Source organism: Capricornis sumatraensis, chromosome 2 (assembly GCF_032405125.1).
Source record: "Capricornis sumatraensis isolate serow.1 chromosome 2, serow.2, whole genome shotgun sequence".
Lineage (NCBI taxonomy): Eukaryota > Metazoa > Chordata > Mammalia > Artiodactyla > Bovidae > Capricornis > Capricornis sumatraensis.
The window spans coordinates 109315201-109340373 of record NC_091070.1 but is presented as its reverse complement, the minus strand read 5'-3'; the positions used below and the strand labels follow the sequence as shown (position 1 = coordinate 109340373).

Sequence of the window (25173 nt, the reverse complement as noted above, 5' to 3'; positions counted from 1 at the left end):
ATGGCCGGAGTCTTCTACTTTTCTCCTGCTTTGCTCTGGGCAGCCCAGATGCTACTGGGTAAGTAAAATCTTGGAATTTGTGGTAATGGAGATATGTCGGACTTTGGGGAAAAGACCCAAAGGAAAGCAGCATGGACTAACTTCAGCTCTCAGAAGCCGAGTTCAGGTGGGATAGGGCTAGTGTAAGCAAGTTTCGCGGGCAGAACTGAATGGCTCTTTCTGAATGGTATTTTTTTTCATCCTAAAAGTCCCCTTAACTATGATGCCCTCTTTAGCTACAATCTCAACTCTTTTCTTTCTTTGCTCAGAAAAATCTCTTGAACGAGTAGTCTGCATTTTTACTTTCTCTATTTCCCCACTTGTCACTCACTCTCAATGACCGTAGTTTGGCTTCCGCTGGGCTCAGTTTCGGCCAGAGCACAACAAACTCTATTCAGACACTTCACACTTTTAAAATCTTATCCTGCTGGACTTCTCTGCTGCATTGGGTACTGCTGATCACTTATTCTTCTTTGGCAATCTCTATTCCCCTGGCTGCTCTTTGTACTTCGCGTATCTCTCTTGGTCCCTTTGGTGGCTTCTCTTCTCTTTCCCTTAAAGACGCATTTTTTACAGTTGCCTCCTTGCCTCCTTAGTTTTTAATTTACTGAAGCGACTTAGCAGCAGCAGCTCCTTAGTGAACTTATTTGTCTATTTAACTTTTACCACCACAACTGTATAATTAAGAGTTTTAAGTGATGCATCACACCCTAATCATGCTTTTGAGTTTCACATTCAAACATCAAGCTTTGCACAAGACATAGCTACCTGCGCGTTTCAAGATATCTCAGCACAATACGACCAGAGTGGATCTCATCTATTCTCTTGGTGCCTCCCACTCCTAATTTCATCCTTCTGGTTTTTTTGACTGCACTATGTGGCTTGAGGGATCTCAGTTCCTTAACCAGGGGTTTAACCTGGGCCATGGCAGTGAAAGCCCAGGATCCTAGCCACTAGACCATTAGGGATGTCCCCAAATTTCATTTTTCACTGTTTTATCTCAGTTAATGGTACCCATCCAGACATCTGGGTCAAAAATTGGGAGATAACATAGATTCCTCCCTCTCCTTCATCCTCTACACATGATCAGTTATCAAGTTTGGCAAAGTCTACCTTCTCAGTTGGTCCTAGACCCGGGCTCTTTCCTGAAACATGCCTAATGGTATCTGCTAGGACAAGCCCTCATCATTGCTGTCTTGTGCTAGTCCAACGACTTCCTAACTAATCTTCATATCTCAGCCTTGTGTTCTTGAAATAAATTCTGACTCTGCAGCCAGAGTAATTTCTAAAATTCAAGTCTGCCAGCCCAAGCACCTTATCATGGCATTCAAGATCCACAATAACTTGGCCCTGTTTCAACCTCTTCAACCTCTTCTCTCACCCTCTGAGCCTTGCAATAAATCCCAATCTGCTTATATTTACCTGCCAAACTATTATTTATCTCCAAAGTTTTGTTCATATTGCTACTTCTGCCTGAAATGAGCCCCGTTTCTCTATCCCCACCGTTGCTCCCTGCTCCTGTCTCACTTACAATCTTCTGGGCATCCCTAAAGACTCAGCTTAGGTGGCATTTTTACCAGGAAATCTTCCTTGAGCCCTCCTCTCTGCTTTGATGGCTGCCTGTGCAAATTCTTTCTTTTACTTTCTTCCTCATCTGAAATAATCTCTTCATATGCCTGTGCCAGCCGCTGAACTGAGAGTTACTTGTAGGCAGGAACAATGCCTTTTTGTTTGATTTTTAAAACTATATCTTATTTATCTTTGAATTCTCAGCACCCACATTTTCCCTACACAATATTTTTGTTGAATTGTTTTATTGAACACACAGGAACAGGACTGGGTGACTGGATTATGACACAGCAGTGGTATTGTGGTGAGAAGTCCAGACTCAGAATCAGATGCTCTGGTTTCAAGCCACTCTTATCTACTAGCTCTGCATCACTTGGAAAAGCCACTTTTCGTATTTCTGAACTCGGTTTTCCTATCCATAAAATGAGAATAATAATATCCATCACATAGTTTATTGAGTCAAAGTGCCTGGTAGCCTAACAACATTTTATTTTACAAAAAGAGAAGAGGCTGACTCCAGTAGAGTGAAAGTGGAGGAACTGAAAAGAGGGTAGCAGGGTGATGAAGAGGGCTGAGAGGGATCAAAAGAAAGCACCTGCTGTTGATGTAACGAGGATTAGGAAGTAGAGAGGGGCCTTGCTAAGAGAAGTTGCAAGGTCAAAGAAGAGCATCGGGACTTTGGAAGTGAAAGGGAACAAAAGCAAGTGGGACAGGAAGGGACACAGCAAAGAACTGAGAACATGTGAACGGCCATGGGCCCCGGAGAGGGAAAGAAGCATCAGGAGGGTCAAGGAGCAGTCACGGAGACGAGAGATTTGCCTAGCCTGGGGCAACCACGGAACTAAGAGGAAGGGTGAGGAAATGTGGTGAAAAAGCTATAACACTAAGTTCAAACCCCCAAGCAAAGAAAGAATTGCTTCGCAGCTACCAGTACAGACTCGGAGTAGAGGGTCAGGGGTAGAAGGAAAGACATAGGATGGGCTCTACCATTGCCAGGGAAAGTTCAAGGGACAGAGGACGTTAAGGTAAAGGTGACTGAAAAAGGAAAACCTGAAAGGAAGAGCCAGGAAGGAGGTACTAAAAGCTAGTGGTAGCTGACATGTTCAAGGATGAAGAGCAAAGTGAATCTGGGAAAATGAAAATACGGAAGAAAGCCCCCAGGAAGGTCTGAGGACCAAAGTAGATCATGTCTGGAAAACAAAGTAAAGAGAATACCGACTTTGGGCTCAGACGTACTTGACTTTCTTGCTGTACTCCTTACTCTTTTTTTAAATTGGGGGTAAATGAATTGGCTTTTCAAAATCTGTTCATTTATTAATAAGATTTATAAAGTGGGGGTGAAATCACATGCCTAGAAATCTTGTGAGATTAGTGAGATAAAGTGTGAACGTGCCTGGCAATGCCTGGCACATGGCAAACACTCAACAACAATTAGAATCTGATCTCCTTTCCCTCTTGTCCCGTGTCTGTCTGCTCTGGGATCCTCTTTGTCTTTGACGTCTGGTTTCCTGCACCTGCAGCTGGATGTCATGCTGGTGAGTTCACCATTCTCTCCCCACCCCCTTCCTCAAACCCACAGTCCACTCACTGACTGCACCCGGGAGCCAGCGAATCAAGTCAAATGTATCTCTCTTAGAGAGCCACACGGGTCTCTTGGGGGAAAAAAAAAGGTTTTGATATCTTCTTACTCTATTTTAAAATGCATGATTCCCCAAGGAGAGGGAGGAACCGCTGTGGAGAGCTGTTTCCTGTCCTCTTTCTCCAAGCTGCAGCATCATTTTCTGGTTCTTCTCCAACCATGCTCTCCGCAGCTGCCAGTTTTGAGGCGTTCCAGTGCGAAGGACCAGCCAGCACCCAGGAGAGCATGTGCCACCCTGAGGATGACTTGACAGACCCAAAGGAAGTCCGCTTCCAGGTCAAAGGCTACACTTTCAGTGAACCCATCCACCTGATTGTGTCCTACGGTGAGGTCTTAGAAAGGACTGACCAGTGCAGGCAGCTCTTTCTCCCATTTCCCAAAGCTCTCCTTTCAGCCCCACAGCCCACTCAGGAAGGTACCCCCAGGAAACTAGCCATGGGAAAGGATACCATCTGCTCCATCTTCAGCCCAAGAAGCCAGGGTACCCTCTGTGCTAGACCCTAGAGAAGCTGTCCCACACTCCCAACCAGAGGGCAGGTGTCCTGGCCCCTCAGAGAAAGACTAGAGGGCTCTATCATGGGCAGCTCTGAGGGAGCTCCCAAGGGGCAGTAGGTCACGCTCAGCTTTTGCTTTGGACCACAGACTGGCTGATCCTCCAAAGCCCAGCCAAGCCTATATTCGAAGGAGACCCTCTGGTTCTGCGCTGCCAGGCCTGGCAAGACTGGCCACTGACCCAGGTCACCTTCTACCGAGACGGCGCAGCCCTTGGCCCCCCTGGACCTAGCAAGGAAATCTCCATCACTGTGGCGCAAAAGGCCGACAGCGGGCACTACCACTGCAGCGCTGTCCTCAGGAGCCCTGGTCCCGGGAGCCCAGAGGCGGCGTCTCCTGTGGCTCTCACAGTTCATGGTAAGCAGGAGGCAGTGTCGTCATGGTGGAGGCAGGTGGAAAGAGACAGGGGAGCTACAACTGTCTTTCTCTGGAGAGGGCAAGATCACCGAAGGCCTAAGCAGTAGGTTGCTGCCAGATGCCCAGGTGGCCTTCAGGAGGAGCAGCACCTTAGCATTGCCTTTTCAAGCCCTTCAGCTTGACTCCGAGCTCAACATGTTTCCTTCTGCTCTGTCCTACACAGTTCTGTGCTCCCCGATGTTCACTGCCTGGATGTCTGGCTTACGGTCAGATTTGCCCATCTCTAGATCTTCTCTAGCCCTGTCTATTGAAGAGAGAGACAACTTGAAAGGTTCAAATGGAACTTCTCTAGGAGAAGGCCTTCCTGATCTAGAAAGATGGGAAGGAAAGTGGGGCCGGGGTTCTTTGCTTGCTGGGGGCTCGCCTGAATGTAGACTGACCTCCGCTTTCTCACCTCTCTCTCCCCCAGAACTGTTTCGAGCCCCAGTTCTCAGAGTCACACCCTCAGCTGAGCCCCAAGAGGGGAAGCCAGTGACCCTGAGCTGTCAGACCAAGCTGCCCCTGCAGAGGTCAGCCGCCCGCCTCCTCTTCTCCTTCTACAAGGACGGCAGGACAGTGCGCAGCAGGGGCCCCTCTCCAGAATTCCAGATCCCCACTGCGTCAGAAGCACATTCTGGGTCCTACTGGTGTGAAGCAGCCACTGAGGACAATCAAGTTTGGAAACAGAGCCCCAAGCTGGAGATCAGGGTGCAGGGTGAGTTTGTGTGTGTGTGTGTTTGTGTGTGTGATGTGTGTGAAAAAGCAGGAAGGAAGGGGATAAGACAACTGGGTCCATGAGCTAGGGTTTGGTGTAAGCAGGTTAAGAAAGGACACACAGGAGGCAAGAACAATAAGCCAGAGTCCCTGGTGGTGGAAAAAAGCACAAATAGGCAACTTCTCCCCCAGACCGTGGTGTACAACTCACCAAACCATGACCTGAGCCAGGAGCTACTGCCCCGTAGACTTGACACTCCCTTCATGAACTCTGGACATTTGTAGGAACAGAGTTTCTAGAGTGAGGATGAAGTAGGCTGCAGTTTATATTCAATTCTAGGAATCTCCATCAAGAAGGCTGCATTTGATCTGAAATATACCCACAGGAGGTGTCCAGGGTAGGGAGGGAGCTCAAGACATGTGATAAGGAAAATAATGGAAGGGATGGGAGATGCTCATCTTGAAGAGGAAGTGACTCATGGGGCCAGCAGAGGCGTCCTCAAAACACTGAAGGCTGGCACAGGATAAGGAATTACACTAATGGCATGTACATTAGTGTAGAACGCCATGGCAACCCACTCCAGTATTCTTGCCTGGAGAATCCCCATGGACAGAGGAGCCTGGCGGGCCACAGTCCATGGGGTCACAAAGAGTCAGACACGACTGAAGAGACTTAGCGTGCATGCATGTACGATAGGAGATTGACCTAGGACCAGTTACCTGTTGTACAACATGCGTGTTGTAAGGGATTCAATTAAAAGAGGAGGAACTGGCTAATATCCATAGCCTTTTTAATCATAAGGCCTCCCCGTGGAAGATTTTCAAGCAGAAGAAATTCAGATTTCTTCAGACTGGAATTTGGACCAGAGTCCTCAAGTTTTTGCTGCCACTGGGCTCCAAAGCTGCTTTCAGAGAATAAGAAAGATTGACCAGGAGTATGAGGGTAGGACGAGAGTCGGGCTTCACTCTTGTCTGTGTCTCCTGCCCCTGATCCAGGTCCCTCCAGCTCTGCCGCACCCACTGCCTTGACTCCAGCTCCTCAGAAAGCAGATGCTCCAGAAACTACTTCTACAAAGCCCCCTGGGCCACTGCCTCCACTTCCCACCCCTTCTGCTAAGGATCCAGACTCCTTTTCCCCTCCACAAGGCCCAGACCCTCATCTGTATCACCAGATGCGTGTTCTCCTCAAGCAGATACAGGATATGAGAGTTCTCCTTGGTCACCTGGTCATAGAGCTGAGGGACTTGTCTAGCCACCTGAAGCTTGAGACCACAGAGGGTCCTGCCAAACATGAATAAATAGTTCACCTGCCGTATTGCTTGACTACCCCCAATAAATCCAGGTTTTTTTTCTAGTTTTCATCTTTCTGTTCTATACTCATGCATAAATGGTTTTACAGGTTGCCCAGTGTTTTGTTAGAGCAGCAGAGATAGGTGAGTATAAATAAATTTGTACCAAGTTATACCTGGCGTTTAACTATAATTGTGTATTCTCTCTTAACATGAAGTCATATCCTGCTTGATCTAGAGAGTTGCCTTCTGTGGCCCAGACCAGAATCTGGTGAATGAAAGAGAAGCAATGAGATACATTTAATGCAGCAGTGTCAACCAACAGCAATCTCTCTCCATCCTAGGGGACATTTGGCAATGTCTGGAGACATTTTTGGTTGTCACATGGTCGGGGGCGGGGGTGTGTGCTGCTGGTGTCTAGGGATGTTATTAAACATCCAATAATACACAGAACAGCCTTCCACAACAAAGGATTATCTGGTCCAAAATGGCAATAGTGCTGAGGTTGGGGAACCTCAGCTTCACATAGGTGTTGGACTTTGAGATGAACTTTTGCCTCTTTAACTTAATTCTCTCCTGCTAGCCTTAATTCAGCAAATATTAATTACATGCTGGTATTTTCTGGCCTCTGCTACATGCCCAAATTGATGCTATGTTAAATATACCTATAAAACAGTGTTTCTGTCTATAGAGGATTTACAATTTGAGATGGAGGGATGGTAATACTCCTACCCATTAAGCAATTAAATCAGGGCATATACAAATTCCCCACAGAATCCTACTGAATTATCATGCTTGATCACAGAAATATGTGATAAAGCGTAACACTGCTGGGCTTCCCAGGTGGTAAAGAACTTGCCTGCCAATGCAGGAGACTTGAGTTCAATCCCTGGGTCAAGAAGATCCCCTGGAGAAGGAAATGGTAACCCACTCCAGTATTCTTGCCTGGGAAATCCCATGGACAGAGGAGCCTGAAGCATTACAGTCCATGGGCTCACAAAGAGTCAAACATGACTGAGTGACTAAATGACATCAATAGCATTGCCAGAACAGCAATTATTTATTTAATTCATCTCTGAAATATTTTTCTTTAAAAATATACATAAATTGATTTTGGTACCATAATAATACTTTTTTCTATGCTTGGACTGCTACTGTGCATTCTCAGCCAATGAGAGCTAGCCTGACATGCTCTACAGTGACCTTTGGTCAATGAGTTAGCCCTTCATTTTATGACCTCAGCCAGGGAGGACTCTACCATGTTATCTTAAATTACGTTGTGTTAGGTCATTCAGTGGATGGTTTTTTTCTGCTGTTTATTCTGTGTGCAGTTTGGACCCACAGTGATTTACAACGATGTATATTTGATTGCTCCAGAAATGCTGCAAGGAAACAAAGGAACAGAATCACGTTGAATGTTAAAATTCAAGTTTTCAGGTGGTTTCTGTGTTGTGCTTAGTTGCTGACTGACTTAGTCATGTCTGACTCTTTGCGACCCCATGGACTGTAGCCTGCCAGGCTCTTCTGTCCATGGAGATTCTCCAGGCAAGAATACTGGAGTGGGTTGCCATGCCCTCCCCACTAGTGGTTCCTAGCTCCCTCTAAAATGCCAGTTTTATGGTGATTCCTATCATCTACAAGGGGAAAGATCAGAAGCAAATGAAAATTGGTAAAAGTCCACAAATACCACTGTAGCATGAGGGGATGGATTAACAAGTGTATGAGTGGGAGTTGCAAGAAATGACGACCAGAAATATGTCATTTGGTAGATGACCAAAGTGGAAGCCCAGGTGCCAATGGACCACACTGAATGTATCGTCAAAGGTTCTATGTTATAGCCATTCTACATGGAATTGATTTCAACTAGTGGTACCACATTCATAAATGCATCCTGCAAGCCTGCGCTAAATAAGGGAGTCATGTACAGATAATAAAAGCTCTCAGAGAAAAAATAAGGAAGAAATGGGTGTAGCTGGCTAAGTGTCTCTCTTCTGTACTCCTCATCCATGTGTCAATGGGGACCTTTATCATCACATTGCATTTTAATTTTTTTACTATCTTATTTCTAGTCACTGAAAGGTGAGCTCTTTGAGGACTTCTTGAGCTCTCTGTTCCACATTGACTCATTGGTGTCTAGCTTAATGAGGCATATTTAAACTGTCAGTGAATTTTGGATCATTGAACTGAATAGGGTCAGCATAATAAGGGAAGCATTGTGAAGAAGATGGGAATTAAGCTATACCTTAAAGGATGAGTAGGACATCTAGTATCAGCAAAATGTCCAGGTTCTCCCCTAGAGGACCCAGATTAGGTCAAGAACTGGATGCCTCAGAGAGAGAAACTGCTATCATCAGGGATAAGAAAGGCAAGAACAGAAATGAAGGAATGAGAGGGAGAGAGCTTTCACCTGTCCTCATCTGTCTGTCCAGCCTGGGGAAATTGGAAAAAGGCTGGCAAAGAGGAATTGTTATGCTAGATTGGGTTTATGGCCTGTGCAGTGTAGGATTCTGTAACCCAAAAAGGCCTTAATGCAGCTGCACCGGATGTTATCTCTGAAATAAACGTTAGATACCAAGCACACCTGTTGTCTTGTAAAGTTGAATACTTGCACACTCTATAACTGAGAATTTCATGCCTGAGTATATATACTGATTAGTATATTTACATGTATACCAGAAGATATGTACAATAGTGTTCATAAGAGCACTATTAGTAAAATCAGAACTTTGAATTCAATTCAGTTGTCCAACAGAAAAAATGGATAAGTTGTGCTATCTTCACAGAACAGAATACTATACAACAGAATAAATGAACCATAGCTACAATGCAGCAGCATAAAGCATATTAGGAATATTAATATTCAGTGAAAAAAAAAAATCCCAGAAGATACCATATGGTATGATGTCCTTTATACAAAGGAATATATTGTGTAGCCATTCATTCATACACATGATAAAACTTTTAAAAAAGGCACAAAAATGGAAACAGCATGGTCAGGATAGTAGTTACCTCTGAGGAGCTAATGGGAGACCACTGAGGAGGACCACATAGGTAATTATAAATTATTAATTAAAAAAATCTTCTTGGAGTAGGAATTTAGAAATATACATATATATTTCTCTAAATCATCTTCATATTCCTTTATGTTATCTGCTTTTGTTTTTTCTTACAGGTAATAAGAAGCCAAGTTTATTACCTACAGTGTGAAGTAGTTCTTTATCGATCTCCAAGTAATATCAACTTGCTAAAGACTGCCCCTGGTATACTGTTAGAATTGCTGGATTTGGTAAACCTATTTTTGTTGAACTTAAAGACGTGATTATAGATGTTTCACACATTTTCCAAGCCAGACAAGACAGCTAATTTTTGTCAGTACTGAAGCACCTTCATTTAATGTGGTATTTATGTGTACAGTACTGTGCAAGGTGCTATAAGAAAAAAAAATTTTTAACATGAACTCTACTTTCAAAGGAGAGTTCAGTGGAAGTTTATGAAGAAAATCTGGCCTCATACAGGTTTGTAGTTGCCTTTTAAGAGACTTTTTGTATAATTGTGGATATTCTTCTTTGATGCTACATGAAAACTCAACAAGGATAGTTTCTTAAACATTGAGTTGCATTATGGAATCTGAAGCCATATCAACATGCATTTCTTTCTGCTTTTGGCTGCTGTGGGTCTTTGTTGCTGCGTTAGGACTTTCTCCAGTTGTGGCGAGTAGGGGCTCCTCTCTAGTTGCGGTGTATGGGCTTCTCATTGCAGTGGCTTCTCTTTGGCACAGAGCACCAGGTCGAGGACGTGCAGGCTTAGTTGCCTTGTGGCATATGGGATTTTCCTGGACCAGGAATTGAACCCTTGTCCTCTGCCTTGGCAGATGAATTCTTAACCACTGACCGCTAGGGAAGCCCTCAAGAAGCATTTCTTACTCTGCTACAATAAAATTCATTGGTCCTTTTTGTACTTTCAATAGATCTTTCATTCATGTGTTGGCAGTTGAAAATATTTGTTCACAAAGTTATAGAGGTCTTTTAAATGTTGATAGCATCTCATTGTATACAATATTTTAAAAATCAGATTCAGTATCAACTGAAAAGTCTTTAATTACTGGGAAACTGTCAAGCTCATGATAACAAATACAAGTTTTTCTAAAGTTCTAATTTTCATTTGAGATCTGGAATTTCACCATTGGCAATAATTACTATCAGATGTTTTCCTTGAAGTGACAGTCTCACTTTGTTCACTTTTAAGAAAATGTCTGAGAAATACCCAAGTCTGAATGACTATAATTTTTCAGTCATTTTTAAAATTAAAAATGGTATTCCAAGAAAAAGGGTAGCTGGTTCAACTCAGAACTCAGTTGTGTAAGAGCTTTCCCTGAAAACAGTATGGAACAGAAGTGCATACTTCCTATTTCAGCCCACAAAATATTTAAGAGATGTGCAGTTTGACCTCAAAATGTAACAAAATTAATTTTAAAATGATGTCATCAAGATTTTGTTCTGTTTTCTTACTGTGAGCACATAACATAATGGTGAAAAATACAGTTTGGTGCCACTGCCTTCAACTATGCTTCAGATCTAACAGTTTTATCCCGCACTGCTTTGTGCCATCTATGCAAGTGTCAACCTAATGAAACAGGCAAGAAACCTCTTAGTAGGGGGTGAAGCTGGTGGTAAAGAACCCACCTGACAATACAGGAGATGTAAGAGACATGCATTTGATTCCTGGGTTGGGATGATCCCCTGGAGGAGAAAATGGCAACCCACTCCCGCATTCTTGCCTGGAGAATGCCACGGACAGAGGAGCCTGGTGGGCTACACAGTCCATGGGGTTACAAAGAACTGGACATGGCTGAAGTGACTCAGCACACAAACATAATTTTGACTTTGCAGATCCCTTAAAGGGTCATTGGAACCCCCAGGTATCTCTAGACCAAACTGAGAATTACTGAATTAGATCATTCTTAAGGCCCAGCCTGACATTACCCTAAAAAATCTCAATATTTATGCATTTCTGAAGAGAAGAACCCATTTACTTTTCGATTCCTTAATCAGTTCTCTAGGTATAATAAAATAATTTTGACCTCAACCTCAGCTCAGTCATTTTAATGCTTCTAATTGGACACTTTTTAAGAGTCTAAGTTGGTTATACTGCATGTTTCTTTTTTCCTTTGTACATCTGTGAGAAGACACAACAACTTCTGTATAGCAATGAAAATAATCAAGAATAAAAAGGCAACCTATGGAGTGGAAGGAAATATTTGCAAACCCTATAGCTGATAAGGAATTAATATCCAAAATATATAAGAAGCACGAACAACTTAGCAGCAAAACCCCAAATAGCTTGATTAAAAAATGGATGAAGAATCTGAATAGGCATTTCTCAAAAGAAGATGTACAGATGGCCAATAGGTATATTAAAAGGTGCTCAGTGTCACTAATTATCAGGAAAAAGCAAATTAAAACCACAGTGAGATACCACCTCACACCTATCCGAAAGACTAGTATCCAAAAGAAGATAACAGGTGTTGCAAGGCTGTGGAGGAAAGGGAACCCTTGTGCACCATTGAGGGGAATGTAAATTCGTGCAGCCACTATGGAGAACAGTATGGAGGTTGCTCAACATTTAAAAACAGAACTGCCTAGTGAACAAGAATCCCACGTATGTGTATTAGTCAGCTAAGTCCTGTCTGACTCTTTGCCACCTCATGAACTGTAGCATGTCAGGCTCCTCTGTCCATAGAACTCTCCAGGCAAGAACACTGGAGTGGGTTGGCATTTCCTTCTCCAGGGGTTCTTCCTGACCCAGGGATGGAACCCTAGTCTCTAGCATTGCAAATAGTGGGTATTTGGCCATTTTTTAATGGGAGGGTGGCATTTGAGCAGTAACTTGGCAACATGGGATCAAATCACTAGCCCCCTAGGGACATGCATGCAAAGCAGCAGGAAGAGCAAGTGCAAAGGTTCTGGGGTGCATATCTGCTGGGCACCTGGAGGGGACACATGCGAGTGGACCTGGTGGAGAGGAAGAAACAGGTCAGACTTAATCCAGGCCACACCGTGAGGCCTCCTGGATGTACTCAGAAAGCAGAAGGGACACCAGGGGTTCTGAGCATGATCGGCCGAGGCCTGAAGGGGCCCCAGAAGTGTCTGCGAGCTGGGGGTAGGGCAAGAGCTCGCCGCGGGACGGGGGTAGGTGCTGGCTTCTCAGTTCTCCCTTCAAGACACTTTGAGGCTGTGCACAAACTCGGGATCGAAGGGCTGCGAGGTGTTGAAACTGGAGAAGCCCAGGATGTTGGAGGAGTCCTCCACCACCCCGTCCAGGTGCAGAATGGGGAAGTCCATGGTGACGAGGATGTACCTGAAAACGCTGAGGTCATTCCCAGCCCTCGAGGCGGTACTGAGAATGAGGTGGGAGATGGATGCGTTGGTGTCAATGAGGATGGTGGGCACTTTTGTCATTGTGGAACTCCTTGAGCAGCGGGGTGGGGGTCCCAGCTGTCGTCCAGCATCCTCACGGACAGAGTCTCCTTGGAGATGAGGATGCCATACACCAGTTCCTCCAATCGCAGCAGGCACTCGGCCTTGAGATGAGCACTCACAGATGAGGCTGGCTGAAGAGTAGTTGAAAAACTTGGGGACCCGGGAGATGGCCAGGCTGGTTGTCTTAGTCGTTGGGGTGCAGGCTGCCAGACGCAAAGCGGAGGTACTGAAGGTGGGACGTCTCCTCGGGACCCACCTTGGCGTGGGGGATCTCCTCTCCACAGATCTGGCTCACTGTGGAGACAGAAGTGGGGCTGGAGGAGGGTCCCAGGGCAGACATGGCCCCCTTGGGCAGGATCTGACACATGGTGTCCGTGGTCCTCTACTGGCTGTCCTGCTGCAGCCCAGAGATGTCTACTTCCACAGCGGCCTTGGCTGGGACGTTGATGATCCTGTTGATCTGCTGCCGGGCCAGGGTCAGGGCCAGGGCCAGACATTCACTGTGGCGCCACACAGTCTGGTCGTCCAGGATGGCAGCCCTGCGTGGTGATGAGAGCACCTGGCCGGTGGGGCTGGCCAAGGCAACAATCAGCAGCAGCAGCAGCAGCAGCAGAACTCAGCCGGAATCTTCCTCCCCTCCTCCTGGGGACACAGCTGCTGTGGCCCCCACTCACCACAGATCCTGGTGGGATGGAGGGCTGGGCTTCCTCAAGGCCTGAGGATCAACAAGGGGGAGATGCTGTGGAGCTGGGTGGTGGGGCTGGGGCCAGGGGTGAGGGTAGTCCACAGCGCCCCCGCTCCTGCCTCTAGCAGTGGTCCCCAGACAATCCAAAACAGGGGCCTCCCAGGGAGCAGGGAGGAAGGAGAGGTGGAAGAGGAGAGGGAAAGCCAGGAAGGGGAGGAATAGGAAAGGAGAAAATGGAGGAGGGAAGTGGAGAGTGGAGAGGGGGAAGGACCGAATGGAGGGGAAGGAGGGAGGAATATATATATCCCTAAATGAAAAGGAAAATCTGTATCTCAAGAGATATCTGCATTCCCATGTCCATTGTAGCATTATTCACAATAGCCAAAATATGAAAACAACCTAAATGTCAACAAATGAATGGATAATTAAAATGTATCTAAGATATGTTGTATGTAATACACATATATGTAATAGAATATTATTCAGCCTTAAGAAAAGAAACTCTTGCCATTCATAATATGGATGAACTTGGAAGACACTGTGCCAAGTGAAATAAGCCAGACAAGAGGGATAAATATTGCATGATCTCATTTATGTGTGAAGAAGATCCCCTGAAGGAGGACAAGGCAACCCACTCCAGAATTCTTGCCTGGAGAATCCCCTCAGACAGAGGAGCCTGGCGGGCTGCAGTCCATAGGGTTGCAAGGAGTCGGACATGACTGAGTGACTTAGCATGCATGCATGCATCTTTGTGTGAAATCTGATAGAGCTAAACTCGAAGAAGGAAAGAGTAGAATGGTGGTTTTCAGAGGCCCAGGGAGAGGGAAGAGAAGGTGAGTATGAGGAATTGGCTCATGAGATTATGGAGGAAGAAAAGTCCCATGATCTGCCATCTGCAAACCAGAGGCTTAGGAAAGGGAAACTGAGTCTGAATCCAAAGGCCTGATAGCCAGGGGAATTGATGATGTAAATTCCAGTTCAAGGGCCAGAGAAGATGAGGTGCGATGTCTCGGCACAATGAGGCAGGAAAAAAGGGAGGGAGGAGGCAAATTCTTACCTCTGGCTTTTATTCTAAAAGAGAAATATCTAAAACACAATAGCATGTATGTAAAATAATAATACTAAACATTTGTCAAATGTAAATATATGCATGTATGAAGGATTAGAAAGTAAAGTTTGCACAGCGGGTGTTTGTGTGGAGCAGAGGAGAACAGAAGTATGAATGAAAAATGAAAAATGAAGTCACTCAGTTGTCTCCAGTTCTTTGCGACCCCATGGACTGTGGCCTGCCAGGCTCCTCTATTCATGGAATTCTCCAGGCAAGAATACTGCAGTGTATAGCCTTTCTGTTCTCCAGGGGATTACCAAAGAACTAATGCTTCTGAATTGTGTGCTGGAGGATTCTTGACAGTCCCTTGACAGCAAGGAGATCAAACAAGTCAATCCTAAAGGAAATCAACCCTGAATATTCATTGGTAGGACTGATGCTGAAGCTGAAGCCACAATACTTTGGCCACCTGATTCAAAGAGCTGACTCGTTGGAAAAGACTCTGAGGCTGGGAAAGATTGAGGGCGAGAGAAGGGGGCGGCAGAGGATGAGATGGTTAGATAGCATCACTGACTCAATGGGCATGAGTTTGAGCAAGCTTCAGGAGACAGTGAAGGACAGGGAAGTCTGGCGTGCTGCAGTCCTTGGGGTCACAAACAGTTGGGCATGACTTAGACACTGAACAACAACAGCTGGAGTGTGTAGCCACTTCCCTTGAGGGATCAAACCCGGGTCTCCTGCATTGCAGATAGATTCTTTACCATCTGAGCTACCAGGGAAGCCCCAGTGTGGATAAAGACAAAAAATAAAACGAGAGAGGAGACTTGAAAAGCCTAATGATGACAGTCTGCCATGAGCATGAGAAAGCAGATTTTAGAGCTGGGACAGATTTCCATTCATATTCCAGCTCTAGCACCACAGGAAACATGTGTAAAATGGAGATAATAATTCTTCCCTAAAGTGCCCTTGCAGGAATTAAAGCAATATGGTCTTCCCTGATGGGCCACGGCTAAGACTCCGAGTTCCCAATGCAAGGGGCCTGGTTCGATCCCTGGTCAGGGAACTAGATCCCACATGCTGCAGCTAAGACTTGGCACAGCCAAATAAATAAATATTTTTAATAAATAAATAAAGTAATATCTGTGAGGCACGTAGGGTCACGCCTGCTACATGCTCAGGGCTGCAGCACCCACTGAAAGTAAGCTGTGTTCTCATTGATAGCAACAGCAGCAGCATCCCACTGTCATCACTGAAAGGGTCTTATTTCTCAGAATTCTTAGCAGATAATGGTATATCTTGTCCAGAAGTGATGTCGTGATAGCTTCACAGAATTGCTCAGGTAATAAATGATCATTGCTAATTTTCTCTGCATAGTAAAGGTGTGCATAGCAAAGAATTAGAAATTCTTCAGGAAAAAGTTCTGGATGGAGATGAAGATTGAATTTAGGAACGTTCAGAAGAAAGCCTGGAATGAAGAAATGCTGGGTGGGAGAGTCTTCAAGCCAAAACTTGAGCTCTATATGATAATGAACCCTATGGGTGATTCCAGAGATTTTCAGGGAAGATTGTACACCTCATGAATTTTGAGTGTAACCAAGTTTTTTTGTGGACTCTGGGGGAAGAGGCTGAGATCTGTATTCTGAGTGACAGGAAGAGAAAATAGAGTCAACTTGGGTAGACTAATGGAACAGCTGAGGTGTGCATTACATTCTTATCATAAAGATGGTGGCCTGGTACAGAGGTCAGACCTTGGAGGAGATTGTGGATGATGTGCGGAGGCTCATGTTGGTCCCGGATGAGGTGTCAGGCACGCTGGGAGAAGCTGGGAACGTTGCCTAGCCTGGGCCCTCCTAAAGTGGGCAGTTTATAGTCTCTGTTCCTGGTGCCTAGTCCTCTCCTCCCCACAATCCTGAACACCTTGTCAATTACCCCCCTGGTTTTCAGACCCATATTACTCTATCTCTCTTCTATCAAAACGTGCTCTCAAAACAGGATCCGAAGTGACCAGCTTAATTTAAAGGATCAATCGCATTTGCCTAAGGGGCATCTGCATTTTTAACAAAGGCTAGCACATTAAGAGAAACTACGACGAAATTCTCAGAGTGAAACTTTGGGCATCAGCAAGGAAGCGGGGGAGAGACCATCTTAAACCCTGACAGGGTTTGATCATCTATCTCCTTCATGCCAGAGTTCCAAAGGAAGGAGGTACCCCAGTATTAAACAGTCACAGATGAGGACCGAACACTGTCCAAGGAGACATACTATCAGGTTGGAAAATTCATTAAGTATTTACAGGAGAATTCAGGTTCCCCACTGCTCAGGGTATGATCACACGGCTTGAAAAGCACAAGAAGTAGAAGCGAGAGGTCAGATCTGAGAAGCTTCCAAGGGGTTGATGCAGTGACTTCTCTAACACAGGTAAGGATTATTAGAACTGGGGTATGGCTGGGGACAGAGAGAAGGAAGGAAAGCCAAGCGCGTGGAGATGCTATGGAGAAGATCATTGGGAAAGGTGGGAAAGAAGGGTTTTCTAATTTCTGAGGTTTAAGGTTCCAGGAAAGGAGACAGAAAGAGGAAACATAAACATTTCTCCTCTTGATTGTGACATGTAAGACAGTGACACAGAAGGTGGTTGATGAATCATACTCTTCTGTCTATTCACCCAGGGAAGGACGTGACTTCCAGGTATACAGAACCCGATGTCAGTCTCACTTCCCACCAATGCCTATCACTGGGAAGTGAGCAGAATAATCCAGGGTGGATCTATTTTTTTTTTAATTTTTATTTTTACTTTATTGTACTTTACAATACTGTATTGGTTTTAGGGTGGATCTATTTTTAAAAAAATATTTTCATTTATTTATTTGGCTGCACTGGGTCTTCGTTGGGGGCACAAGTGATCTTTAGTTGCAGCAAAGTGAAGTGAAAGTGTTAGTTGCTCAGTCATGTCCAACTCCTTGTGACTCCATGGAATTCTCCAGGCAAGAATATTGGAGTGGGCAGCCATTTCCTTCTCCAGGGGATCTTCCCCATCCAGGGATCAAACCCAGGTCTCCCACATTGCAGGCAGATTCTTTACTATCTAAGCCACTTAGGTTGTAGTAAGCAGGATCTAATTCCCCAACCAATGATCGAATCCAGGCCATCTGCTTTGGGATAATGGAGTTTTAGCCACTGGACTACCAGGGAAGTCCGTGTCCTGTGTGGATCTTGAGGACATGAAGATGTCTTTCTCATTTGAGGCTTATCAGACCTTCCTGGATAGGAAAGGAGTGGGATGGGAGTAGGATGTTGTTGGGAGCCTGAAGGAGGCAGGGTCACCTGCCAGAGCCTGGGGTTCTATGTGGCTTTCTTGGGCTGCAAAGGGAACAAAGGCCTTCTCTACAGGAGCTGGGGCTGGCCTGAGATGTGAGGTGGTTTAGGCTTAGTAGGCGGGACAGTGTCTGGTGCTGGGGCATCTGAGAGTTGCCACGTATCCAGCCTTCTCCTGCTCCCTCCAGCCCACCATGTTCAGAAATGAGGAAAGACTGGGAGAAGCAGCGATGCCTCCCAGGGGTCAGTGCTCAGCACTGGTCACCCTGTCTCTGTTTCTCCTCCCATCCCGTGTCAGCACATCTCCGTTGCTCTGCAGCTGCTGCTGGTAGATCCACCATGTGGGAGCTGGCAGTCCTTCTGCTCCTGGGTGAGTCCTCAGTGAGGCAACACTGGCCTAAGAACATTAGGTGTGGGGAAGAGTGGGAGGCAGGGTGTACATGCGTGCTGGGGAATACTCAATCCTCAATTTGTTTTCTATTTTTGGAGAGGAAAAGAGGAAAGGGGCTTTCTCAGAGTTGAGGGAACTAAAGGCAGAAGAAAAACACACCTTGGGATTTGTTGAATCTTTCCTGTGGTCAAGAGGGCCCCCGTTTTCCTTTCATCACCAACATTCTCTTTCTTCTTTCTCATTTTGTAGTTCCAAGCAGTGGGCAAGCTGGTGAGTCTCACACATCCCTCATCCCAATTTTCTGTGACTTTACTCCAACCGTCCTAAGTGACCTGCCTGGGTACTCCCCACTTCTTAGCTGTTCCAGGGTGGTGTCTCTTCTCGTGCCTTCTCAATCCCTGTGACTGTTTGCCAGCAGGCCTGGCACTTAGACATGGGTGCTCACCAAGGGACTAGTTGATAGCCCAGTGTGGTCTCTCCTCTCCCAGGGACAGACTAGTAACCTGGGTCCTGGAAACTGGCATTTTCTATTTTCCAACCTTAGATCACATCCTTGGGCACCTCACCTTGATTCTCTTTTTCACACTGCCGCCTCCCATACCCTCTCCCCCAGCTACTCTGGAGAAGCCCATATTGTCTCTGCACCCACCCTGGACCACAATCTTCAAGGGGGAAAAGGTAACCTTGCGGTGTGATGGCTATCACCCGCTGCTGCTGGAGCTTCGACCCATTAGCACTCTCTGGTATTTGGGCCACCTACTCCTGCCTTCTTATAAGAAGAGCATCGAGGTCCACACGCCAGGGGTGTATAGATGCCAGACACGCGGAGCACCTGTCAGTGACCCCATCCACCTCTCTGTATCTAATGGTGAGTGTCTGAACACTGGAGGGGCAGCACATGTCCTCTGGCAAGGCTCCCCCTCCTGTGGGAGAGGACAAGGGGCCACTCGCATTGGGGTAGGAAGAGAGGGTTATATTGAGTCTGCCTGGCATTACGTGAGAGATGCACTACGGCTTGCATAGCCTCAAAGGTCCCTTTACCATCCTGCCACAGTGGACAGTAAATAAACATTTCTGTTCATTTACTAGCTCAGAAGAGAAGAGAGTCTAAGGACCTGGGATACTGAACACTTTTGAGGAAGAGGATTGGGCAGGAAGGGAAAAGGCAGAGCAAAGCAGGAAAAGTGAGGTTCCCTGGACAGGCTGCCTGCAACTGGAGGAATTACTCTTGCTTGAACAGAGTGATGCTTCTTTGTGCCTCCCATTAGTAAAATAGGAACAATAACAGTGTCCATCTGTTCAGTTATTGTAAAGATTAAAAATGAATTATGAGAGGTTGTCAAAGAAGAAAGCAGATGAACAAAGCACTTTATCCAAATTTTATTACACACACACAAGTCAATTAAGAAACTAATTTCCTGGGAAGACATAAAGAGCTTCCAAACAGAATAAGAGAAGTAACAGTAATTTGTTCACTAGGGCACAGGATTGGCTACTTTGAGGGAATATTTTGTCATTTTAGCCTGGTAGGCTACATTCTGTATTCAGAATTTAAAAGGTTATCACTCAATGTTCAGATTAGCATTTATCCATTTGTTGCTCAGTCTCTAAGTCACGTTGGACTACTTGCAACCCCATGGGACTGCAGCACACCAGGCTTCCTTGTCCTTCACTATCTCCCAGAGTTTGCTCAAACTCATGTCCATTGAGTCAGTAGTGCTATCTAACTGTCTCATCCTCTACCGCCAGCTTCTCCTCTTGCCCTTAATCTTTCCCAGAATCAAGGTCTTTTCCAATGAGACAGCTCTTCAAAGTAGGTGGCCAAAGTATCGGAGCTTCAACTTCAGCAGCAGTCCTTCCAATGAATATTCAGGGTTGATTTCTTTTAGGATTGACTGGTTTGATCTCCTTGCAGTCCTAAAGACTCTCAAGAGTCTTCTCCAACACAATTCGAAAGCATCAACTCTTTGGTGCTCAGCCTTCTTTATGGTCCAACTCTCATCCACACTCCATGGTTTCTTGTTTGGAAACTGACAGCAAGCACAGATAAGATACTGAATATGATAGACAGTAGTTACTGCTTGCAGAACTGAGAGTACCATAGAGATTGTGGCTATTACTTGCAGAATTTTTTCTCCATGTAAAACACCTAAAGTGGCATTTAGCAGACACTAGGGCTGTGTAATGGAGAAGGCAATGGGACCCCACTCCAGTACTCTTGCCTGGAAAATCCCATGGACGGAGGAGCCTGGTGGGCTGCAGTTCATGGGGTCGCTAAGAGTCGGACACGACTGAAACGACTTAGTAGTAGTAGTAGGGCTGTGTAAACGTTCGCTATTATGATGATCAGGTAAATAAGGGTACTGCAGAAGGTGCCTAAGGCTGTCCTCGGGAGTGGGAGGCCCTCAGGCATGTTTTCATTTTCACTTTCACTTTCATGCATTGGAGAAGAAAATGGCAACCCACTCCAGTGTTCTTGCCTGGAGAATCCCAGGGACAGGGGAGCCTGGTGGGCTGCAGTCCATGGGGTCGCTAAGAGTCGGACACAACTGAAGCGACTTAGTAGTAGTAGTAGGGCTGTGTAAACGTTAGCTATTACGGTGATCAGGTAAATAAGGGTACTGCAGAAGGCGCCTAAGGCTGTCCTCGGGGGTGGGAGGCCCTCAGGTATGTTTTCTGGAGGAGATAAGATCTAAGTTCAGACCTGCAGGATAAGTAGGCCTCAACTAAAGTAGGTGAAGAGGTCTTCCTGGCAGGTACTAAGGCTCTGGGCAGTGCCAGTTCTCCCAGCAGTACAGTATGGATGGACTTAGCCTGCATTGTAAGGTGGAAAAGGAAAAGGAGACACGGGGCAGGGGAGAATCCTGAGATGGTGCTGAAAAGGTAAGCAGGGGCCAGGTCAGGAAGGCCTTGATGCCATCTTAAGGCGTTTAAACTGGATTCTGATGGACACTACTCTTTGAGGCTGGAACCAAGTCTCAGCCATCAATACCTAAGATTGGCCTTCCCCTTCCCTTGCCACTCACCATCTGAGGCTCCTGGCGTGTCCAGTAAGGGAGAAGGGAATTGGTGGGAGAAAAGGGGAAGGAAGAAGGGAGCAAGGAGGTGGAGAAGAATGGGTCACCCCAAGGGCTGGACTTTCTCTTGGAATCAGGCTGTTTGTGCTGACTGTCGTAGACTGGCTGATCCTGCAAGTGCCCTACGCTGCGGTGTTCGAGGGCGAGCCGCTGGTCATGCGCTGTCGCGGTTGGTACGATAAGATCGTCTACAAACTTCACTACTACCACGATGGCCAACCCGTGCGCTACTTCCACTCCAGCGCCAACTACACGGTCCCCCAGGCCCGCGCCAGCGACAGCGGGCGCTACCAGTGCTCCGGCACCATGCGCATTCCGGTGGAAAGCGCGCCCATGTTCTCCGCCAAGGTGGCCGTGACTGTGCAAGGTGGGGGAGACGGGGCCGGGGAGGGAGACAAACAAGCCCTGGGAAATTGTGGGACGGAAACCCGGCGGGGAAATGAAGGGGCGGGGGTGATAGTAGCTGGCGAGCTGGGGATTTCTCTGCGGGACCACGAACACGTTCTCTCCTTCTTAGTGTGAAGTCGCACTTGATCTGTAAGCCTGGGTGGGGGCAGGGGTCCCGGCTTCTTTCTCTGGGTAGGCACCTATGTAGGGGGCAGCTCTCTCCGCAGCAGCCCCAGCCAGAATGACAGTGGCAGGAAATGGAATCACGGTGGGACTGGGGCGAGGGAACTGCTTCCAGGCGTCCTGAGACCCTTTCTAGGCTGGAGGACCCGAGCTGGATGTCAGTCAGGCGTCTGACCTGGTGCCGCCTCCATTCAAGCTTTCCCCTTCCCTCGTGGACTTGTCTCCCACATTCCCTTCACGTGTATACACAACCTCCTCCCTGGTGGGTTAGAGGCCCTCGTGGGAAACCGGAGCGGGAGAAGGGTCGTGGGACTACAAAGCTGGGCCCGGTTCCCTGGGACCCTTGCGCCGGCCTAAAGTGCACCTTTGGCCACTGGGCCCCCGCTTCCGCAGAGCTGTTCCAGGCGCCCGTGCTGAGGGTGATGGGCCGGGTGGAGGCTCGCGGCGCGGCCTTCGGAGGAGTGGTCTTGCGCTGCGAGACGCGCCTGCACCCGCAGAAGCGCGACACGCCGCTGCAGTTCGCCTTCTACAAGTACAGTCGCCCCGTGCGCCGCTACGACTGGGATGCGGAGTACACGGTCCCCGAGCCAGAGGTCGAGGAGCTGGAATCGTACTGGTGCGAGGCGGCTACCGCCACCCGCAGCGTCCGGAAACGCAGCCCGTGGCTGCAGCTCCCGGGCCGCGGTGAGTGACGGCCGTTCCCGAAGCCCTCCGGGCCGGCAGCCCCGGCCGCCCCGCCTCCGCCCACGCCTTCCGGAAACGCCCGTCGCTCCCCAGCCCCTGTCCTGCCGCGCCCTCCCCCGCCCCTCCGCCTCCCGCACCCCTGCCTCCCGCACCCCTCCCGCCCGTTTCCCTCCTGCTGGCGGTCCTCACTCCCCTCCCCGGCCGGGCCCGTCCTTCAGTCCTTCGCCCCCTTCTTCCCCTAGAGGCCATGGGAGAATGGTTTCAGCCGAGCGGTTCTGTGTGTGTTGTGTTCGCAGGTTCTCCCCTGGACTTGGCGTCCACCACCGCCCCGGTCCCCGGTAACCAGCCGCTTTCCTTCAGAAAGCCCCCGGTGTCCAGATCGGTCCCGTCGGTCCCCTCCGTCCCGAATGTCACCTCAGCGGGGCCGCCGTTCCCCGCGGGCGGAGCCCCCACCGCTGGGCCACCGGCCTGTGCGCCACCGACACCCTTGCATCAAACCGCTGGCGCCCTAAAACCCGACGTGGCGCTTCTGCTCCGAGAAATGCAGCTGCTCCAAGGCCTCCTCAGCCGGGTGGTCCTGGAATTAAAGGAGACGCAGGCCTTCCCAGGACACACAGTCGAGACCTCCACTTCCCACTCGGCTGTGAGTCAGGGAATCCCTGAGGCCACTACTGTGGAGAGCTGAGGGAGAGGGTGGCTACAGTCCCCTTTCCAGGCACATCCACCTCTGGTCTGTCTTGCTCCCGTCACGTGGAGACCTTCCTAAGCCACCTCTGTTTCATCCCTCTGTCTTGCTGTGGTTTATAAAGTGTGGTAGCTGACATGTCAATCTCTCCCAGCACATCTGAGCAGTTTGTAACCCTAAGGCCTTCCCTCTCATCTCTTCGTCTCACAGATTTCAGTAGGGAAGTAGAAATCTATTTACTGCTTTGAGGTTGACTTTTGGAAGTGAATTTAGTCATCTTTAGCTTTTCATGTAAACCCACAGAACGCATATTTCAGCACAGGCAGTTTTTTGTTACTTAAGGTTATTTTGGTACTAAGCTCTTTGGCACATTTAAGGGGGTCAAGTTGTAATTTTTCATCATGAATTTAATGTTAAAATTTAAAAGGTTTTCAGTTCTGTTTCTGATGAGTTTATACCTTCAAAATCCTGTGTTATAGTTTTAGAGGCAGAAAGGGATTTGTGTGGGTCTCCCATTCTAGGTTAAGCGTGAGTGTACACTTAGAGCCACCCAGACGCACCTCCCACACCAGCATAGCTAGACAGACTCTGATGGGCTCTGGTGGCAGCAGGCAGGCCCTGCTCATTTTAGCCTAAATTAAACAACTGCATCGAGAAATCTCTTTGAAGAAAGTTTAAGACAAATTCTCAAAATTGCTGAATTCTAGTTTTTGCCAGTTTCTTACTTCTGTAAGAGCCATTCCAACACTAACACACAGTTCAATCTTTATGTAAGTTCCTCATCTGCCTACTAAAACTATGAGATCTCAGCAGAGGTGGTGTGAATTATTTCCAGGAGAATTCTTTCTCATTAGGCCTATACCCCCCATCAGTTAACCTTTACTATAAAGGCTTAGAACTGATAACAACTCCACCCTCCCACCCTTCTAGTCTATAGGTGTTCAGTCACAATGCAATTTCCCTTTCTTTTTGAGTGATTAATCAGTATCACATTAACATCCTTCATCTTTTTCTTCTTCTTACTTTCTTATTTTATTCAAGTATTATCTTCACCATGTTATTACTACAAAGTCACTGAAATTATGTAAGAAAAGAGGCAGGTGGGTTCACACATATATTACAGTGCAATGTGATAAGTGCTTCTGTGAAACACTAGGAATTCAGTGGAGGAAACGGAATCTTGAAGGAGAGCAAGATTTCCACAAGTGAAGATGGGAAAATATTGAGGAGTGGGGGATGCAGGCTGAGGATGCCAAAGCAGAGACATGGAAGACCAGTGTGTTTGTAGAGTTGCAAATAATTGAAAGTGGCTGGACAATTATATGTGTTTATGTGTGTGTGTATGGCAGATGGGGTATATTTTATGCAGAAGGTGGCAGGAGATGAACGTGGGGAAGTAGAAAGGGGTCAGAACATGGAAGTCTTGCTAAGAGGTTATTAAACCTGTTGGAAAATCGGGATGGATATGTGGAAGCATTTTTTATTGAGGGCATAAATAAACCTTACTGGAGGAGAAGCTAATTTAAAATTACAAAAGAGCAATCAAATAAACTGATCTCAACGGACACTTGCTTATACCTTGAGAAGGTATGTTCAGGCACTATAATCCAGTATTGGGGTTCTGGTCTTTGTGCCTCTGCTTTTCAGCTTTCTCTGCAGGCTTAGCTCACTTCTCAGAATCTTTTCCTGGCAAGCCTTCCCTGGCTAACCCGACTCTACTTCAGTGGCCCCATTGTGATTTTGTTTCCCTGAAGTTTCTGCTGTCTCCTTATCCAGATAGAAAATGACTAGCATTGGTGTCATGACTAGCGCTGATTACCTAATCAAAGAATCTCACCATTAAAAAAAGATCAGTTGATATGTGTAACTGATTCACTTTGCTGCATAGCAGAAACTCACACAACATTGTAAAGCAATTATACTTCAATAATAAGTAATTTAAAAATATCAGCTGATCATTTCTTAAGGGAGTGAAATGGTGAAATAGCCATTCAAAAGAGAGTTTTATCTCTTCAGTATCTCCTCATTCACAGTTAGCAGCCAC

At 46.9% G+C, this 25173-nt stretch overlaps 2 protein-coding genes across 2 annotated transcripts; both read left to right on the top strand.

The window, feature by feature from the left end:
* Positions 1-6207, top strand: FCRLA (Fc receptor like A). Its single transcript, XM_068993742.1, has 6 exons — positions 1-58; positions 3129-3143; positions 3420-3572; positions 3890-4156; positions 4626-4910; positions 5906-6207. Exons 1-6 carry the CDS (start codon positions 1-3, stop codon positions 6205-6207), a joined length of 1080 nt encoding a protein of 359 aa, XP_068849843.1.
* Positions 6208-18061: 11854 nt separating this feature from the next.
* FCRLB (Fc receptor like B) lies at positions 18062-23129 on the top strand. Its single transcript, XM_068966151.1, has 6 exons — positions 18062-18092; positions 18363-18383; positions 18727-18981; positions 21291-21557; positions 22154-22444; positions 22741-23129. Exons 1-6 carry the CDS (start codon positions 18062-18064, stop codon positions 23127-23129), a joined length of 1254 nt encoding a protein of 417 aa, XP_068822252.1.
* Positions 23130-25173: the final 2044 nt, after the last annotated feature.

Bases quoted from the DNA above. Each gene is read 5' to 3' on its own strand.
- FCRLA (XM_068993742.1), top strand. From the start codon at position 1: ATGGCCGGAGTCTTCTACTTTTCTCCTGCTTTGCTCTGGGCAGCCCAG. The intron at 4,157-4,625 runs GTAAGCAGGAGG...TCTCTCCCCCAG, and splicing joins TGTGGCTCTCACAGTTCATG to AACTGTTTCGAGCCCCAGTT. The intron at 4,911-5,905 runs GTGAGTTTGTGT...CCCCTGATCCAG, and splicing joins GCTGGAGATCAGGGTGCAGG to GTCCCTCCAGCTCTGCCGCA.
- FCRLB (XM_068966151.1), top strand. From the start codon at position 18,062: ATGTGGGAGCTGGCAGTCCTTCTGCTCCTGG. The intron at 18,093-18,362 runs GTGAGTCCTCAG...CTCATTTTGTAG, and splicing joins GGCAGTCCTTCTGCTCCTGG to TTCCAAGCAGTGGGCAAGCT. The intron at 22,445-22,740 runs GTGAGTGACGGC...TTGTGTTCGCAG, and splicing joins GCTGCAGCTCCCGGGCCGCG to GTTCTCCCCTGGACTTGGCG.